Genomic DNA, 21,604 nt, shown 5'->3' on the forward strand with positions numbered 1-21,604 from the left:
ACAAGGCCTTTTATACCTTAGACCAGCTGTAATACTTAAAAATAGAGTTGTCATATCTATATTAGAGCTCTAGATAGTACAACCAAATTAATGTTAAGAACATTCTAGAATAAAATCTCGGGAATACCATCTAAATTTGTGTTTATTTTAGAAAATGACGATGACAAGATATCCGACTTTTAAAAATACATTTTGCAGATATGCAATATTCATATTTAAAGCGAGGCAATGGATTCTTTAAAAACAAAAGATCCATTGGATATAAGTTTTTTATGGTGTTCCGTCAGGGCCAAATTTCCAATATATCGCTCCTTCGCTCCTTCGACCTAATCGCAAAGGAGCGAAGGAGCGAAAAAAAGATGGCGAAGGAGCGAAGTTCCATCGTTCATTCGCCATCGTCTTAGTACACTGTACTAGTGTTTTCGCTCCGGTCCTTTGCCATCGTGTTTTCGCTCCTTTGCGTTTACGTCGAAGGAGCGATATTTGAAATTTGGCTCTACCAGAACACCATAACTACTTTAATTGTATCGTAGAGGGACGGAAATTACAAGTCTAATGTTTATTACATTTGATTAGTACAAGCATGTAGTTATCCGAGAATGCACGGGAATCCGTAGCGTAATCGGTTGCTCAACGTAATTTATATGTTTTCTGCTCTGTTGTCAAATGGGTATGTTTCAAAACCGCTACGCATAGCGCATGATCTCTAATAGTCTACTGAACCATCACTTCGGATCTGAACCGAAAAATCGACGGGTTTCCTTACCTTAAATAGATATTAAACTTACGTTCCAATTGGCCAAAAGCAAGAGTTATAGATAATCTAAGCAGTGATAATATGGAGAGGATATCTAACAATGTCTTCAGTAATACCAAGCATATTTCACGAATGGAGCTAATACATGTATTCTGATATATTGAGTCCGCACTTTGATTTGGTTTGGTTTATTTTGTTCAATGTCCTATTAACAGCCTGAGTCATTTAAGGACGTGCCAGGTTTTGGAGGTGGAGAAAGCCGGAGTACCCGGAGAAAAACCACCGGCCTACGATCAGTACCTGGCAACTGCCTCACGTAGGTTTCGAACTCGCAACCCAGAGGTGGAGGGCTAGTGATAAAGTGCAGGGACACCTCAACCACTCGCCACCGCGGATAAATATTAAAATATTTGCCCTCGCGATTGAAATATATATGGTATTACTGAAGATACTGTTAGATATTCTGTTTATTTTACATCTTTATAGCAAAATCCACGGCAGCTGTTCTCCCGTAATTGTCGTTTGTAAGTAGTGTTCTGATTGGTCAAATCAGAAGAAGTGATATTTTTCACTAGATAGTGAGAAAAAATATCAAAACAATCGCTAGTGTTAAATATCACTTTTATAGAATGTATAATTTTCGATATTTCACTTATAAAATGTTTTTATCAAATTGACAATTTATTCTATTTCACTGGTAATAAGTTATAAGATGCTATAAGTCCTATAAGAGACTTTTTCACGTTAACCAACAGAAGAAATCAGCTATAAGACGAATAATCGAAAAATCCTAACCCGATATTCTTTCCCCTGGAGAATAGCCCTCTGTACTTTTCTTTGTGCGAGTCTTTTGTAAAGTTTTCCCGTAGTTTTGTTACTATTCGCATGATTCCGTAATTAGGCACAGACTTTGTATTAATCGCATATGTCTTCATCACATCGTCAGGATTGTATACATACACACGTTGTTGCATTGATTTTTAAGCGAAGTCGTGCTGCCTGTCAAAATTCCATTCATCTCGACAGATTTATATTCGTTCAACACTTTCTGCCAAATAGATGAACATGATGACTGTCAATAAATTAAGTTACAAACATAAATAATTCGATAATTATATATATTGTTGTTCACAGGTATATGTTAAAATATCATTCGTTTAACGCAACAAAAACACAAATTCATTAAGAATTATTTGCTATATTTTTTTTATTTAAAGTAAAATTTATCCTGCAGTGGGGTATTCTACATGTATATATTGTTGACAACTACATGTATAATGTGCATAACTCAATTTTTTCAGCTACATCAACTACACACGCGCCATTGTGAATTTCTTTGTCATCTTTATAAATACGAAGTGATGCAAACTTTTAAATCCTTGTATGGTAGCAGATAGAGTATAAATCGCTTCATAGACGTCCCTAGCTTGTGTTTCTTGAAATATATCATACTTCACCATTTTGTACAAAGATGAACTTTCTATTTTCAATAACACCAATCTCATAAGTGATCACAAATATAATGGGTCACGTGTAAATTAATCAGTTGATTATTAGCAGATTTAAGAAATGTGACAGTTTGACCACAGCGTTTCGTTACAGATTATATGATATGATATACACAACATGTCTGACTATGTCGCGACACCTAATACATACCGGAAGTAAAGAGTTATCGTTCTTTTATTTTCATCCGGGTAACTTGTATCCAAAGCAATACTATACACATTCTTCCGGCGGTTCATTTTGTTGATGTTGATATTGTGATTCTGATAATTTAGCTTCAAAATGAGTCGCGGGAGCAACAGCATCCTCAGCGAGATAGAATGGGACGAAGGTCTAAGCATGCCCGTCGCCAACGCGGATAATAAAAAGCTTGAAGATCAGGTATGGGACGTTTATGACCTGTCAGTCATCAGTTGCGATATCGATCGTCGCTTCATTGTTTTGGCTCAACTTTAATAAATCTACCGTACGACATCGCTTACCCATGGCCATGTGGGTTGATTCCTTAATAAATCCAAGTTTGCTATCGACCTGCACATACATGTAATGTCTGCAGAAACAATAATGAATAGATACAGTAAATGTGTAAAGCCAGCAGTTTGTGTATGTTAAACAGAAAAAAATATGGCCGATCAAAACCGTCATGTGCATTGTGAAAATTAAAGAATTTTGTGCATTTTCAATCTATAAGCTGGCTAATATACGAGAAGACAATGTTTTAATCCGGTTTACTTTGGGGCGTTAAGTTATTACTGCAATCTTTAGATGCCAGGCCCACCTATCACCCCATCCGCACACAGACGGATGAAAAGTTAATGCTCTGCTTGCTGCAGCTACATATACGATACATTATTTCATATATTACCGTGTAGCATAATCCGTGAAAGTAAATGATCCCCATTGAATACAGTAATGTAGCTGAACATTTACAAGACAAGTTACAGTGTTGCTTTAATTTTATAGTATTATGTATTTTAACGGTAATATGCACGGGCATTAATTACAACTTAATTCATTAGACAAATTCATGAGGTAGATCTAGTAGACAGAATAATTTTCATTTTAAATATGTAAAAAAAAAATTTGCAAAGCACATGTTTTACGTATGTCCAATTCAGTATTTGTGTGTACAAGTAACAATTAGATTACTCATTGTACAATCTATAAGAGATTTATTAATTAAAATGAGAATAAACTTGATCATTTGAAATTGATGTGATTGACAACAGGTTCAGCTGAAGCAGAAAAGAATTGTTTCAAACAAAAACAATGTTGAAGAGATTGAAGATCGTCTTCATGCCATGTCAGAGCACTTGAAAAATGTCAGACAGGAGCTTGGTCATACTCAGGTGAGTTCTCATAATCATACTCTGAGATGAGTTCTCATAATCATAATCTCAGGTGAGTTCTCTCAGGTGAGTTCTCTCAGGTGAGTTCTCATAATCATATAATGCACTTGCTACATAAGAACAAGGAACATTTTTTGCAGCATTTTGAAACTCTATCAGCATATGTCATGTGGCAGCATGTATCTAGTGGACATGTTTTTTTTTTTTTTTTTTTTTTTTAATCATAATGTTTCAACATTCAACATTGCCATGCAAGTGCCAAACACTTCAATATAATTTCTTTCTGGGATTCATCTTATTTCTGCATTAATTTAAGCTTAATGATACATCATCTCACTGATGGAATAATAATCACAGGTTGATATTTATCAATTTCAAAATTGAAGATTCCAACATATGTCAACTATAGCCATTATTTAATGTCCATGCAGTCATATGTCAAAAAGTTTGGTACTCAATTAAGCATTTAGTTTGTTTTGTTAAGATATTTTTTACTTCTCTTTACATTATTATGTAATCATGTTTTATCTGAAGAATTTGTTGACATTATCATACTGTGACACAGGGTCTGGTCAGCGCGAGAACTAAGGAGATCGAAACAGAAAATCACATGTTGCAAATTGCTGAGCGTGAGGAAGGAAGGCTTCAACAAGAAATCAGTAAGCTGGAGAAGGATTTGGAGGAGATTAAGGAAAAGAAGAATATGTTTGAGGTAAAAATAGAAGAGATTGTTAAAAACATATTTTTGTAATGAGGAGAGTTAATCTTCAAGTATTCAGGCTAACAACATAAAGGCCAGTGTCTGATTTGAAACAAATTTACATTGATGGTAATGAAATCTTACCATGAAAAATAATCTATTTGCGGCTGTTTTAAAAAAAATAATTATGCTGATTTACCTGTACATAATGTGCTGTTTTTGATATTCATAGAACAACATCTTCAAGCAAACTCAGAAGCTTGAAGAGATGAAGTCACAGATGAACTGGGACCAGCAAGCTCTGGAAGCTTGGCTTGAGGAGTCAGCAAGGAAAGATGAAGATGCAATGGCTATACAGAAATACACACGTCATGATGAAAGTAAAATCAAGGTAGGTCTACAAAGTAATCCAATTCGTCAGGGATTAAGCTCAACCATGTGCGTATATTGTTGATCAATTAAATGATTTAACTCCCATTTTTTTTTGTCGTACTATAAACCATATTTGCCCTCAAATAAGCCCCTTCCCATAGTGTACAAGTCTAATACTGTATCATGTCCTCAATTAAGCCCCTTCCAAGTTCCCATAGTGTAAAAGTTAGTGCCATGTTTTGTCCTCGAATAAGCCCCTTCTCATATATGAAAGTTCAGTACTGTATTTTGTCCTCAAATAAGCCCCTCCCCTATTGTATCAAGTTTAAATTTTGAGGAGGACTTATTTGTAAAACACTTTGATCTTAGTATTAAAAAAATGATGTGTACAAACAAAATATGAAAGGGGCTTATTTGTGGGCAAGAGGGTTTTTTTTAATGAATAGAGTTTGTTAGCCCCCTGGTGTTGATTAATGTTAGGTGTTTAAAATCCTATCAATATCCTGAGTAATACTATGATTGATAGTTGTTGAATAAATGTTATGTTTTTGAATAACTTATAATTTTTCATAACATATTAATCTTGTTAGCTGTGAGAAAGAATTTAGTAGGGGTTCGTAAATTTTCATTGTGGGAGGAAATGAGACTTTGGGAGTGACTAATATATATTTAAATGTGTTTCATATAGGAACTGTCCCTGAGGATGGTCAGACTTACAGAGGAAAGCCAAAAGAAGAGAAGGGTTCTTGACCATGAAACTACAGATACTTTGACCGCCCAGATTGAGCTAGACAAGACAGCTGAGGATTTCAGACAGGCCCATCAAGAACGTCAGGAACTTATTGAGCAATGGGAACACACCATCGAACAGATGCAGAGACGAGATCACGAAATGGACATTTTGGCTGCTGTAGGTGTTCAATGTTTTACTCTGAGGTGTACATGTACTGGCATTTCTTAGATAACTTTATAGCTGCTGATAGGAAATTAAAATTAAAAAAAAAAAAAAAATCATACAAACAATTATTTATGCCAAACAGTAGGGCTGTTTGGCAATGCAATATGAACCATTAAGTAAAATTTAAATCATGATTCAGGAATTGCAGGAAGTGGTTGTTTTGGTTTCAATGTTGCAGCATGATATGCATCATTTTAAAGAAATTTGTCTGGAAAAAGATTATGTTGGGAATTGTTGTGTTGATTTTCTTTTTTTCTCCTTTTTTAATTCTGGGGTTGCTATTTAGAAGTTTATTGAAAAATCTGTTCTTTGATTAAAATCTTCACCTTCCAGGAAAGAGAGTATTGAGCAATTCTTTATATTTTCTTTCATTTTTTAGCAACTTGCACGTGTTAAGGCAGAAGTGAGAAAGCGTGAGGAGGCTATTAAAGAGAAGATGCAGTTTCTGGAGGGTGAAGTAGACAACAATAAAGAACAGGAAAAGAAGATTTCTATAGCCGAGCGTGTGGCCGCCAGGACACGTATAGAGCACCAGGAGGCCGAGACCAACAGGGTCCAATTCTCTGATGAGGTAAGAAATATAACAGTGACTTTCCTCTTTGTCCTCAGAAAAAAGGAGTTGTCTCCCCTAAATTTGTCTGCCTAATATTAGTAATAATGTAATTGACTCCCCTATATCCATCCATTATGTCATTTTGATTAATTTTTCCATTTTCATTTTAATTCAAAATAAATATTTTCTTATTGATTTAATTTTGATTTGATTTAAACATATTTTATTTGCAAATCTGACACAAGTATAAAATTATTATCCATCTTTTCTTGTAAATGATTAAACAGATGACTACATTTTAAGAAACAATGATGATGAAACAATTTCAAAATTTACTGTACCCGCAGGCCTGTATAAAATGTATGTTCCTATGTCACAATGTTATAATAAGATAATTAAAATGAATTCAATTCATAATGTAGGGAGTATAAGAAATGTACATTATTCATTCATAACATATTATGACTGTATATATCGATCTAAGTTAGCATCATGATAAGTAGCTGTCACAGTAGACCACATACCGCATGCCACAAACTGAAACTCTCTAAACAAATAGCACCGTACCATGTTTTGTTCGGTTAAGAAAAATACCACTGTTCCTGATTCTGTTATTTCGAGCACTGGGCTCCCTGCTTTTACAGCTGCAGTTTTCTGATTTCTAGTTTTCTAATTCCTAAGTATCATTTCATGGCCTGATAAAATATCATGTAAGTTTATTTAAAAGCATCTTTGAAACCTGTATTTTTTTGATACGTGATGCTTATATATTGTGATTATTATTTTGATTATAAAACAGCAATAAACATTTTGGTGTTTAAATGACTGTTGCTATCTTGTTTAGAACTACAAAAAACAAGCTAGAGGAATGTTGGGTAGTGCTTTTATTTTAGAAAAAGATGGTAATTTTGATTTCGCCTTAGACAGGATTTCCTGTCAACAGGTTGATGCTAAGATTGATACAGAAAAGATCCCATGCTAGCAACAGGCAGTGTTTGATACGTTGATACATAAACATGTATTGCTATTTTAACTGAGATTTTTAGCTCAATTTTTTATGATTATTTTCAGTTGGATGCTCTCAAAAGAACGGTTGATCGTACGGCCAATGACCTTGAAGCCACAAGGTCCCAGGTCACACATTTGAAGAAAGATGTTCAGGACAAAACTAACAGGTATTTAACTTTTAATCCATTTCTTTTGTTTTAATCATATACAAATGATTAAAATTGTATTTAGCAATATGTATTAAGGATAAATATGTGAATCTAAAAAAAATTTCAACAAATAAACTCGGTTATTTTTGGTGTATCATTTTTTCATAAATCATTTGAATGAAACAGTTTTTTTACCAAATATAATTTAACTTTTTGCTTGGGTGTAAAATAAATTGTGATTCATATTCGCAGAAAAACAGTTTTTTTACCAAATATAATTTAACTTTTGGTTTGGGTGTAAAATTGTGATTCATATTTGAAGGACTGAACTAAACTTAACTCGTTTATGTGCATTGAAATAATTGGAAATGCGCATGAAGATTTTACTACTCCTAGAGATACACATTCCAGCTGTCTCACTCAGACGTCTATTTTATATAAATATTTATGATTTATGTAAGTCATAATTACGTAGAAAGGCTAATATGCTGTATGTGTTAACATAGATTACAACAAGCTAAGGAGCTGAGAGAGACACTTGTAGACAAGTTGAAGATAGCAACTGAATCAACCCTGAGTGCAGAAGAGCGCGCAGCACGATTTGATGAGATGTTGCAGGATGAGGATCGAACGCAGCACGAGATCGATCAGCAGCTGAAACATTTACGTGACCTTCAGTTCCACAAAACTCAGGAACTACAAGATTGTAAGATCAAGGAAAGGAATAGAGAGGCAGAGATACAGGTATTTAATATGTTCAATCATGGAGAATTTTCAGATAAAAATCTGATTTCAGACTTATTTCTCATGTTGGCTGTAATTAATTTTAATATTTCATCATAGAAAAAACACTACAAATTGGGATTTCAGACTTTTTAACATTCAGCTACTCTCATCCCTGAGTCAAGGTGGGGGTTGCATTATAATTTGCCAACCGCTGTACCAAATAGAAAAACACAAACTAATTTTTCCAAGAAACTATAATATCAAATTATTAATCCAGTGATATTGATCCAAAGAAAAATAGAAGTGTTTTAATATCAACCAAGGTTAAGATTAATTAATGAAATAAATGTGTTAAGTATCTCCACAAATCTGATAATTTTTAATTTTGAAGGTGACAATACATACATCTCACAAACCAGGTCTACAAATTAGTAGGTACATGTATTAATTAGTGTAGGTACATGTATTAATTAGTGTAGGTACATGTATTAATTAGTGTAGGTACATGTATTAATTAGTGTAGGTACATGTATTAATTAGTGTAGGTACATGTATTAATTAGTGTCCTAACTGTTGTCAAATTGATGAAAAAATGAATTGTTGTAATATTTAACAATACCATGTTTCAGGGAAGCCAAGCTGCTATCAGGAACTTGAACAGCAAGATAACCAAATTAGACACAGATTCTCTCAAACAGCAAGAAATTATCTACAATCAGGTAACTGTTTCAAATAATGTCGCCTCATTAGGGGTATATCTCCAGCCTGTTTATCTATATATTGTATATGTTTCATACATTTTAAATAATTTTTATATAATTATTTTTGAGAGGCAATGATTGCATGACTGCAAGCTTGGGCTTTAACATACTCTAAATCTTTGGTTTCATATATTTTTGTAATGTTATCGAACCAGAAAGTAGTATGATATTTTATTGATATATTCGTTGGTCGTTTTCAAGAGATTTAGGAGATTTAAATATATTAATAATTGTTAAATGCTTTGTTTGTGTTCAGTATTAAAAATATCGATAACAAAGGCTAAGACATGTAATAAATATACTTGAGATGTACATGAAATTTCTACAAATGGTCAATTCTGTGCTAAATACAGAAAACCGATTATAATCAATAATAGATTTATTTGGAGTTTCTGATTATGAATTCTGAACATGAAACTGATTCCCATCACGAGTAATAATGTAATACTATTAGAATACTACATACCTGAACTATTTGGGGGACACATAATTTGCCTGGTTATCCTGGTCCTAATTCCTCCAATGTTTCTTGAGGAAATCCATCAACATACAATTTTCCATAGGATAGCATTATTGGGTTAAGGAAAGATCTTAGATCTGCTTTTCTGAACAATACTTTGTGGGGACATTTTACAGGATTTCGCTGTCCAACAAGTGGAAAGAAGGATCAACCGAATCCAGGGAGAGCGCAGCAATGAGGAAAAGGTCCATCTGGAAATGAAAATCAAGGACCTCACGGATGATCTGGAGCAAAAGAATAACACCCACACTCTCCTAACCCTACAACTTAAACGACTTCAGGTAAGGTATATGCTCATAGCTAGCCAAGATAACATTAACCGAGGAAGAAAATGTCTCCAAATTCAACAACAGATTTACATCTTGATATTTGCTGTAATGAAAATTTCAAAATCAACTTGAAGATGTAAGATATTTATTTATTTATTTATCTATCTATTTATTTATTTATTTATTTATTTATTTATTTATAGGATGATATACGTCGTGTCAGGAGGGAGCTGGAGAAGAGCGGGGCGGAGAAAAATGATTTTACCAGTAAGATTGAGGAGCTGAACTTATACAATGACAGCTCAGAGCGCGAGTTGCGCAACATCATTTCATCCAAGCAGAATTTGATGGTGGACCAAAATATCCTTAAACTGGAGATCAAACGATTACGTGACATGCTGCATGGCCGTGCTGACGATGTTCTAAACATGGAGAAACGACGATTACAGCTGGACACGGTAAGAGTTTTAGATTTTGATTTGTCAGTCAATACATTTGTCCAGTGAGCACCTCATATACATTTTGTACTCTGTAAATCACCATATTCTGTGTTTAGGTCTACCATTAATTTTGTAATTCACAGAATATATATAACACAGTATTCAGTGTATTTTTTGTTTTTGTCTTTTGTACGCATGTCAACGACGGTTCGTATTATGGTATACCCTGCGCTGTCCGTTCATTTGTTATCTTTTCCTTGTTAGCTCTCTCTAGCCTTTATTTATCAACAGATTTTGATGAAACTTGCTATAAATATTCTGTGGCACAATAGCTCGAGTTCGTGTTACGGAATTTCATGATAATTTTTAGTAGAGTTATGCTCCTTTTATTGCCAAATATGGGCATTGTGTAGAAAATGCAAGAATTTTTCTAGTTCCTCTAAGATTTTGTTCACTGCAACTAGAAGCAATTATATTTAACATATATTAGGGTTTTTATAAGCCTGTCAATGACGCTACATTTTCCTGTCGTACCTTTCTCCAGTGACGGGCATATCATGCTCCTGCTTGCAGAGCTCTTGTTTTCATTTGCAATGAGTTACCTGTACTAAACAAGCCTGGTTACCGTAAACATACTTAATTTGATGCACTCAAATTTTAGCGCAGTTCAAATTAAAACAGATTGGCGAAATGATGAATTTAAGCGCCAAGAAGGATTGCCATAAAAAAAACAATGTAAATAAGCTACAATTAGTGCTATCATATTTTAAAGGAATGACTCTAGTGCTAAAAACACTAAAATAAGATTACCACTAAAATAAGATTACCACTAAAATAAGAGTAACTGATTATAGTTTTCTGCTATCATTTTCAAATTATTTCAAAAACAATATCATTCAATTTCCAGTAATATACTTTGAATGTTTTCTGTAAATATAAAAAGTATCAGTTTTGTATAATTTTCTTGTAAACCTTTTTCTTTTTGATATTGTCAAGTACTTCACTGACACAGCTGAGCTGGCACCATGATATTCCGTGCTGAAAGTTAATATATTTGGTGTGAAAGAAGTTAATATGCGTGTATGTATATCCTAACAGTTTGTTGTTTTTCTATACCCAGGCTATGAAGGAACGTAGACATGAGATTAGCATCCACAGTGAGATGCTTCAAGCTCAGATTAGAGTCGCAAATGAGGAAAGAAGCCAGATAAGTGCTGAGCTCCATGAACGTATCTCTAAGATTGACAAACTCCGTAAAAGGTGAGTCATTGCAAACAATTTAGTTCACTTAAAGGTTATTTAATATATAAGTAACTCAAATGTTTTTTTATAATGATGATTTTTTCATTTTATAAAACAATTTTCAAAATGATAACGAAATATAGATGAAAACAACTGCAACTGTATGACAATGATATAGCATGCAGATTTGGTTATCGTCAATTTAATTTTTCCAGTTATGGCCATTTTACTTTAAGAATTTAAATAAAATGTTCACACAAAAAAAATGTTTGACTGACATTGCAGACCCTTGTCTAACTCCAATAGGCATTTAAAAAAAAGGAAAAATTTTATTAATATTAAATTTAGTTGACCAAAATATAGTCTCCTGTTTAGAATACCTTTATGTATTAAGGTAGTCCTTTTGTGTCAGTCTGTATTTGTTTTGAAAAGTCACCAGTACATCTCTTAAAGCGACTGTAATGTTACAGTAATGTTAAAAATCACTAGGAGAAAAAATATATAAAACGTGATATTTTCTAAGAGTTTGTTACAAGACTAACGCTTTTTATTTATAACTGAATTTTAAAGTGACTGCAACACTTCTTGGTTGATATCTAAGAATTGAAAATTGTTAACAGAGCGTTGTTGATCTAATTGATATAATTCCAATCGTAACCCTAATCCTAAATCGGAAAACCACTCGGGGCTTTCCATCATATCTTTGGGGAAAAAATGTTTTCTTTTCAACAAAAGTAAATGACCTTGTTATGTGACAAACCATATGACCAATTTGGCTTTCTTTGTAATAAATTGAGCATGATCATGTTTACAAGTAACAGTCAAAGTGAACAATGTTTAAACCTCTGAAAATATGTACAAAATCAGCAGAGTTGACGGTATAGGCTGCTGCATCGCTTTAATATGGGTCATATTTAATTATTCATAGGCCGAACTCTGCTTTCTGAGGGCGAAATCTAAGATGATAGTCACTTTAACCATTACTACCCATTGTTTCACTCTCTCAGATGATATATATTGTATATCAATGAGGACCAAAAGCTGACCTTTGATGAAGCAAATGACACAGTACAACATTAAGTGTGACACTTAATGTTTCCAAATTTCTTCTTGGTTACCAGTTACTCCAATAATGTTAGAGGTTTTACACTGCAGATACTTTTGACAGGCGCCGTGTAACCCAGTCGGCAAAATCATATCCGATAGAAAAAGGGCCGACCAGCGGTCTCTTATGTTATAGGAGTAGGTTACCAGTGTGGGCATTTATGTTGCTGTAATACATCTAGTTACAAGATAATATGATAATTTTTTCAGGTATGAAATTCTGATGGTTTCCATGGCACCCCCAGAAGGTGAGGAAGAGAGATCTCAAGCTTATTACGTCATTAAGGTAAGATGAAATCATTAATCTCAAATACTTTCGTTTTCCATGCTGCATTTTATTTACTTAAGCATTGATGTCAATTTTTTTTAGTTTTATCGGGGGTATAAAAACAATTTTGCTTGCAAACTTTTTTTCATACCCCCATGAAACTAAAAAATAATTGACATCAACGCTTATGATTAATTTTTGAAATTGGTTTTCAAAGTTAAAACGTGTTTTATGTACAATTTAACTGATCGTATAAGGGATTTTTTTTTCACAAATGAATACACAACGTCAATGGCCGTATTGTGACGTCCCATTTTTCGTGCCATTTTCGGATTTTTTTTTCATACAGGTATGAAAAAAAAATCTCAACCAATCAGAAAGCTGCATTCTGCGTACAAACAATGGAAAATAATTATTACAATTTTAGTGCAATGTATCCTGTTTTAGATTTAAATTGACAGAATTCATGATTTCTTCTTGGATAGATCAAACATATTAAGTATGGCAATATCTTGATGCGTTTACGCTTCTTAGATAAATTATCTCCCCTTTTTTTGCTCAAGGCTGCACAAGAAAAGGAGGAGCTCCAGCGTGAAGGTGATGACCTTGATGCTCGAATCAGAAAAGCAGAGAAGGAAATTCGTGCCCTAGAGAATACGCTAAAACTGATGAATAACAGAAACGAAACATACAGGAAGAGTTTCAACAAAGTCACCGACCAGAGTATGTTTATCTTTTATATAGGTTTTAGGAAAGGAAAAATCAGGCAGTGGTTTTAATGTTCCAAATCACCTGTTTGGAATGATATATGTTTGTATTTAGGTTAATTTTGTCTTATTGATCAATGATCAGATGTTTGTGGGAATCAGATTAATTAATGTTTATTCTGACTATCGATACACCATTATGTAATAGAAGTTTTGCAGTAAAACACAGTTGAAAATGTAAATCCTGTGGTCCAAACACCAAACATTAAGTGGTTAGATGTTGGACATATTATAATTCTGTCCATAAAAATGTTTAATGTGTGGTGTTAGGGTTTGAGAAAATTCAGGCTACATTAGTTTAAAGCCTATATGTAAGGTTGATTTGTGAAATAGTTTGGGCATATCATTTATATCAACAAGATACTGGTATAATCTACATGTACAGATATGTGCACCTGTCTGGATGGTTAGTGTTGAGCGATGTATACTGCAAAGTTTTCTTTCTGACATTATGCAGAGTTATGGCCCTTGGTCTACCAGCTGGCAGCATCACATTGTCAAGCTTAAGGATGCATTTCACACACTGTCATTGACAATTACCATATTTTTTACAGTAAATGTTGAGTGTTAACCCTTTCAACCCTAATAAGCTTTAGTGGACTCTACCATTCATTCATCATTTGAAGTCCAATATGGTCAGTAGGGGTGAAAGGGTTAAGTACTGAAATTTAGTTTTGTTTCCTATTGCATGTATACAAATCAGTTAAAGGAAAAGGATATACCCTGACGACAACAACAACAACAATAACAACAAATGTTTCTTTTGCTTCTTTTTTTAATGTCCTGAGTATTTTTCTGGAGGTATAAGACTACAGCTTGCTTGCTGTATTATAGCCATGTTGATGAACTTTTGCACATGCCACACATTATATTATAGGCGATGACATGGAGGAGAAACAACAGCTGGAGGAACAAATGAGAGCCGTAATGGATAAATACAAGTACAAACGTCGCCAGATCAGAGAGCTTCAGGAAGACTTGCAGGTACTATTTACTTAAATATGTGCAGCCTGAAAATGTTGTAATTCTGGAAAAGTACAGTTTGTAGTTAATTCTTTGGTTTATCAGTGAAAATCTCAGGAAATTATCGCACTTTCATACATTTTAACAGCATTGCTTATTTCTTTCTTCTTTTCTCAGTCTGTCTTCCCATATTTAATGTTTAAAAAGAATATTTTTTTAAATGTTTTTGGATAATAATGCCATGTTTGAAAAATGTATTAAAGAAATTTTGCTAAATTTTCTTTTATTAGCTTTCATGCATTCATTCAGTCTACTATATTTGTTTTAAACTTTGGTTGAATTTTGCATTTAACTTTCTTTCTCCCCAAAAAAGTATCTGGCTTAAAAAAAAAAAAAATCACAGAGCTGTCAAATGTTCTACTCGGTTAGAAATAAATTTGTGGAACTAACAACTCGGTTAGAAATAAATTCGTAGGAACTTACAACCTTTTGTGTGTTATGTTACAGTAAAGTGTTTAAAGTGAGAATTTTACGAATGTTCTGTGTGATTTAAATTGTTGTGACTTGTATTTGTTTATAGACAATGAGTAGCACTCTGGACAACCTTGTGAGAGACTCTGGAGCCTATGAGGAAATGATTGACGAAAAGAAGGTAATGAGATGTAGCACTTCGTCTTGACATACCAGTAACTACAATATTATCATTGTAATAACACCAGAATTTGTGTTTATGAAAAAAAAAAAATTTAAATTAAAAAAAGATTATATAAAAAAAAAAATTTAAAAAAAATTGTGTGTTTATGACATCGTTATAGCTTTAATTCAACATGACTTATTTTCAGCTTTTTATAGATTATTCTAAAAATTTCAGTGACCCTGCAAACAAAACATAAGAAAATTCCACCGAGTAATCACATAGCTTTGTTTCTTAATCACAGTCAGAAAAGTTTTACAATTTACAGTAAAAATAAAATCTCGCAGGAACAGCTAGATATATAATAAATCTGAAGATAAACTGGAAATAAATAGTGCTGGTATATAAGTCATAAATACATATTACTTGAACTTTATTAATATTTAATACACTGTTGTAACCTTTTTGTATATCATCTACATACAATTGTTTCTTTGGAAACAGAACAAGGTCTTACAACTGTCAAAAGAAATTGAAGACCAGAGAGCAAAACTGGAGCGAGCTATGAAAAGTGTAGGTTGAATTTGATTTTTTCCTTGTTTTTCTTGCCTTTGAAAATCCTATGAATGACTAAACAAGACTGTTATGAAGACAGGTTATTTATAAAATTCTGAATATATAGAGGCTATTGAATGGTTTCCGTTTGATATAACATATATTTCACGAGTATGACAGAATATCGTTATTTTCACAAGTGCGAATAATCTGTGCTTGAATAGCCGACGCCAAGTGAGTAATTTGTCAAAAACTAGTCTGAATATTTCAGAAATATAGCAAAATAAACCAATTTATCTATCTTCACTTCGATTGGAAAAATCGGCATGTTTCAATGAGGTGAATAAAAAGGTTTCCTCTGATAGGTCAAAAAACGAAAAACTTATGTTTTCACTGTAAAATCTTATATTTTTACTGCATGCTCATTGCTGTAGTGAAAATATAAGTTTTATTAGTTTTGTAAATGACTATATTTCACTTGCAAAAATGTAATTAATATAATATTATTCTTTGTATTGATTACATTTTGTAATAAAGGTTTTATCTTAAATCATAATATGCAAGAAATCTATATTTTTTTTCTTCTTTTTTTTCTTAAAGAATTCCAAGTATGCTCGAGAGCTGAGATCTGCCAAAAAGGCGAAAGGAGAAACTCCAGAGGAGGTTGGTAACCATTCCTTATAATATACTCCCCCAAAGTAGATCGGTAGCTAGATAGACGGTTATATAATTGCATTGATTTTTGCTTTATATCTACATTTTTGTTTACAGTAAAAAGCTTGTTCAGTATACAAATACCCTAATAAACCCCTCTGAAACAGATTATGGTTTTATTTCTACCATATAATATCAAACAAGTTCTACATCTCGTATTTAAATTTTGTTTGTCATGTGACAAGGTAAGTTTAAGGGTCAAAGATGAAACCTGACCACTTTTGAAATTCTGAAAGAGTAATTTAAAGTAATCACATTATAACATTTCTTAATATTTAACGGGGTAGAAGTTTATCTGTGTCTGAGTTCTAGATATCCTGCTTAACTCTGGTAGATACGTTTCTGAAACTTTGTAAGTTGGGAGTACAATGTATATGTACTTATAAAATTTTTTGGTAATTTAGATAAATATTCATATTTAAATACAAAATTAATCAACACAGAACTTTATCCATTTGAAAGGAAAGTGAACGTTTACACATGATAATTATGCAGTAATTATATACTTTAAGTTTTTTTCATGAGAGTGTTCAAGGATGGTTCTTTAAACCACCTCATTCTCAATGTTAAATATTTCATTTTTTTTTTTTTTCAAAAATGCCTTAAAAATGTAATGTTCAAACACAACAATTTTCACTTCTAAAAATGTCTTGTGTACATGATGGAAATTTATTTTCTGTTTTCAGCGTGACTTCCATGTTAGAGAACTTCGTGAGTTCAATAAGACGATCATGTCCCAAATCGGAGACATTCTCCAAACGCACCCGGACATCGGGGAGACTGTCCATATATACTTCTCACAGGTAAGGCTTAAAAGTGTCTTAATTTTTTTCGGAGAATATATTGAAAAGATAAAGCTTCAGGAATTCTTATACATAATTATAATTAATTTTGTCTTTGTTTTCATGGTAAATACTCAAATGTGATTGGTCGAAAAATTCTTTTCATTCTTCTATGAAAGAAATTCCGAGAATGGCGCGAAAAAAATGTGACGTCAGAATACGACAATTGACGTTGCGTATTGATTTGAGAAAAAGAATCCCATTTAAAACCAGTAAAATTGTACATAAAACATGTTTTAAATTAGAAAATCATTTTCAAAAATTAATTATAAGCGTTGATGTCAATTTTTTTTTAGTTTCATCCGCAAGATTCTAATACTACATTGGCCTTTTTGTTTGTTATTATATTACGGTAATATCCAATACACCCATAAATGATGAATGTTGTACGAGATATGAAATATTATGCTGTTAAAAATCATAAAAAAATTTAATATCATGTGAATTTCTTTCTGATTGACATTGTTCAATTTTGTAGGCTAACTTACCACCGCCAACACCACGAGCTGGAGGACGCCAGCCAGGTAGTGCTCGCTCCAGTCTGACATCTGGTCGCAGTAGTGTTGGGAGTCTGAAGTCGCCCCCTAGTGGCAGTGGCCGACCTACTCCGGTACAGATAGGGGCAGACCTAGGTATGTGACTAAATATTATGACAGAAATCTTGGTGTATAATGTATTATCAATTTCTTCTTTTTTGTAATAAACGTAAAAAAAATTAAACTTAAATTTATTCAGATTTATTGTATGCAAAATATTCCTTGATCATTCAAAATCACATTTCTTAAAGATAACTTAATCTTGTTATTTTTAAAAAAATTTAAAAATAAAAAATGCATCTTCAAAGTCCAAAGGTTATATTCTCAATTAGTTTTCTCGTCTTCAGCAAAAATTGTACATGAACGCAACTCCCTGGAATTTCAAGAATTTTAAGAATGTCATCTAGATTTATCCTGAAGGGGAAAACTTTTGATTAATATCTGGGTACTATTGAAACAAACCTTTGTATGGTTTGAGGATATTTATGACAAAGGCTACCACAGATGTAATTTTTTTTGGTGATCTCGAATTTTATCATATAACTGAATTCAACGGAATATTGATTTGATGACGTGAAACGCCCTCAATATTTCAATACTGTAGAAAACAATACACCTCAGCTGTATTTAGCTCAATCATAATTAGTGGAATACTTTCATCGCAAAAAGCAATAAATAAATTACCTCTAAAATATTACTGTTTACAGAAAAAAAGTTTAAAAAATAATGATAGCATCAATAATTCTTGTATGTTGTTTTTCCAGGAGCAATGCGTTCCCCGGCTAGTTCTCGGAGTTCCAGCTCGATGTCCAGTGTTCGGAGTGGACACAGCCGGACAGGGGCCAGTTCGAGACACTAGTACCACATGTTAACTGTCACCGAGTGTCCCCTTGTCCACGTGGACACGACAATTTTATAAAATCTGACTGTGATATGTTTGATGTTTACATTACTGACAAAGCTCTACTGATTCCTCACCAAATATCTTCCTTTACATAAAATGTAGTCTGTCGCCAACATCCAATCTCTGATTTGAAGATTATAGATTTACAATTCCATGCTGCACCAAGACACTGATGAAAATGAGCTTTCTAGCTGGGATGAATGGAAGTGATTTTTTAAAATTATTTTTAAATATACTCTTTTCTGTTCTATATCATAATGAAAGGTTCAACACAGTTATGCATATTAATATGGAACATTGGTACATGTAGTTATTTTATTTGTTACAAGTTTCCTAAGATTGGATCCAGTCGAAAAAGTCACTTATTTTTTAACAAGAATATTTTATTTTCTTGTAGTACCTTTTTCCTGCATTTGTTAAAATTGAGTTAATTTAAATACGTAACTGTATGTATGATTATAAAATCTTAAATTCTTAATTATACAATATTCATAATCCACATCTCAGAATTTCCTGATTTCATTTGTAGGTTTCTTCCTTTTATCAATAATATAATGCTTTAATGTGCACTGTATTATATATCAATATGATTTCCAAAAGACTATTGAAATGTTTATTTCAATACATCATTTACCATGATGCTTAAGCTTGCATTGTTTCTGGATGTACTTTTGAAATGTATTCGAGATGATTTCAAAACATTCCGTCAATTGAATGACAAATTATTAGTATACAATGTGTGTTTATATACAGGTAAGATGATTTCAAAGCATTCCGTCCATGAAATGACAAACTAGAAAAATTATACGAGATGATTTTAAAACATTCCATCCATCAGTTTACAAACTATTATAAGTGTATTTGCAAAACATTCCGTCCATAAATTAACAAACTGTAATGACTTTTGTCTATTTGCAAATTAAGAGTTGTATTTCACAATATGAATTTGTTCTATTGTCAAAATCTTCAGATCGCCTTCACGAAAAAAATAAACATTATGAAGTTGAGGTATAATTATCTATAGATATATTGTAAGTTGTTTAAATATATTAAAATGTATTCTATGAGAAAGCTAATGATAATAAACTCATTGTGTCTGTAATTAATGTTTTATTTTTATTATATACCAGGCCCATGGTTTCACCAGCATTCCTTAAACTTTTAAAAACTTAAATTCATTAAATTAAAATTTTCCCTCAGAAAACAGTAATGCCTAAATCTCTTAATGCTTACATGTGGAATTTTTCACGGTAAAAAATGTCCTCATGGTGAGGAATGTTGTGGAAACTACGGCCAGAAATGCTTCTACAGTGTACCATGGCCTGTCACCTGTTACTTTGTTTGTGTGACTAAATAGGACATTCACATTTGTTAATGTATACATGTACAGTCGTCCTTCAACAATAGAATTAACCACATCAATGACGAGATCCATTTGTTTGAAATGCAAATGTCTTTTTTTTTTGAGTGTACTGTACTTGTTACTCTTTCTCTGATAGGACTGTTATTTAGAGAATATACATCAGTTAGGGAGTAGAGCATGGCATATTGGTGACCCAAAAGACAATTTGGTCTCAAAATGCAGCACAGTATTACTAATGGCCTTTGGCTTTAATTTGCTGCATGCAAAACTACACAGTGTGAGATATGAAAATGGCCAGCACACTTTCTGGCACAAAAACTGTTACATGTATATATATATATTTTTTAAGCTAGAATTCTTTGTAAACAAGCATGCTGTGAGTATTGCTAAACCAATAAATGTCCCCTAACAGCGACCTCAAGTTAAAACTTTAGCCAAATTTGAGTAAAAAAGTTTAACCAAAACTGAAACATGACCATTTTATGAAATAAGTTCATTCCAAACTTTTGGGTTGAATAAACAATGTTTCCTGCCCCTAAAATATATCCAGGTATTATTTTGGTATGTCTACTGTACAGAGAAAAAGAATCTAAAGTGGTTTTAATGCGAAATGTAATAACAGCCTTGGATTGAAATATAAACATGATTCTAAATAGCACAGCATAGTAGTACACTGATTTTATTCCAAAAGAATCTCATATCAGTGAACCCTTCAAATTATTTAAATGTTAATAAAATGAAATTGATGTACGCTCTTCTTGAAGAGATAAGTATTAAACTTAATTACAGTACCTGATAACAGTTTTTGATTCTGAAGTCTAAATATATAACTTGTAATAGGTAAGGCAAAATATGAAGATGCCAGTAGGTTACATGTATATATTGATTCATTAATACTCGCAATTAAAAAGCAGCATCCTAATACGTTATTAAGTGAATGGAGAGCCATTACAAAATGTTAACCTCAAGAATACAGGGAAAACAGTAAAGTCCATAATATGGAAAAATATTTTTAAAATTAATTTTTTTTTTCATTTTAACTGCACAAAAGTAATGCCACACATCCAAAGAACCTCTATGCAAAGCATTGGCATCCTAATACCATTATCAAATGAATGGTGTGCCATTATAAAACTTAAACCAAAACTTTAACCTGAAGAATACAGAGAAAAAAGTTAATTTCATAATATGCCAAAATTTTCAAAAAATGAAAAATATTTTTTTCAGTTTTAATCGTACAAAGTAATGCCACACAACCAAAGAACCTCTATGCAAAGAATCAGCATCCTAATACCATTAATAAATGAATGGCTTGCCATTATAAAACTTAAACCAAAACTTTAACCTGAAGAATACAGAGAAAAAAGTTAATTTCATAATATGCCAAAATTTTCAAAAATAAAAAAAAAAAAAAAAATGAAAATATTTTTTTTTTAATTTTTAACTATAAAAATGTAATGCCACACACCCAAAGAACCTCTATGCAAAGAATTAGCATCCTAATACCATTATTAAGTAAATGTTGTGCCATTATAAAACTTAACCAAAACTTTAACCGGACGGACGGACGCAGGCAAAACCTAGAGTTCCCCCGTTTCACCGGTGGGGGACTAATAAACAAATAAGCTTAAAAGCTACACAAAA

General features: G+C 32.6%; 1 protein-coding gene across 1 annotated transcript; it reads left to right on the plus strand.

The window, feature by feature from the left end:
* Positions 1-2,458: 2,458 nt before the first annotated feature.
* On the plus strand, positions 2,459-19,699 carry LOC117342370 (coiled-coil domain-containing protein 39-like). Its single transcript, XM_033904521.1, has 21 exons — positions 2,459-2,644; positions 3,493-3,612; positions 4,178-4,324; positions 4,545-4,703; positions 5,373-5,594; positions 6,022-6,213; positions 7,267-7,370; positions 7,859-8,096; positions 8,708-8,797; positions 9,476-9,640; positions 9,832-10,086; positions 11,189-11,328; positions 12,625-12,700; positions 13,246-13,405; positions 14,327-14,433; positions 14,993-15,064; positions 15,551-15,619; positions 16,202-16,264; positions 17,002-17,118; positions 17,636-17,789; positions 18,458-19,699. The coding sequence occupies exons 1-21, from the start codon at positions 2,546-2,548 to the stop codon at positions 18,550-18,552; spliced, it is 2,844 nt and encodes a 947-aa protein (XP_033760412.1). The 5' UTR covers positions 2,459-2,545; the 3' UTR covers positions 18,553-19,699.
* The last annotated feature ends 1,905 nt before the right edge of the window (positions 19,700-21,604 follow it).

Source organism: Pecten maximus, chromosome 14 (genome assembly GCF_902652985.1).
Source record: "Pecten maximus chromosome 14, xPecMax1.1, whole genome shotgun sequence".
NCBI classification, from domain to species: Eukaryota; Metazoa; Mollusca; class Bivalvia; order Pectinida; family Pectinidae; genus Pecten; species Pecten maximus.

Bases quoted from the DNA above. Each gene is read 5' to 3' on its own strand.
- LOC117342370 (XM_033904521.1), top strand. From the start codon at position 2,546: ATGAGTCGCGGGAGCAACAGCATCCTCAGCGAGATAGAATGGGACGAA. The intron at 3,613-4,177 runs GTGAGTTCTCAT...ACTGTGACACAG, and splicing joins AGGAGCTTGGTCATACTCAG to GGTCTGGTCAGCGCGAGAAC. The intron at 10,087-11,188 runs GTAAGAGTTTTA...TTCTATACCCAG, and splicing joins GACGATTACAGCTGGACACG to GCTATGAAGGAACGTAGACA.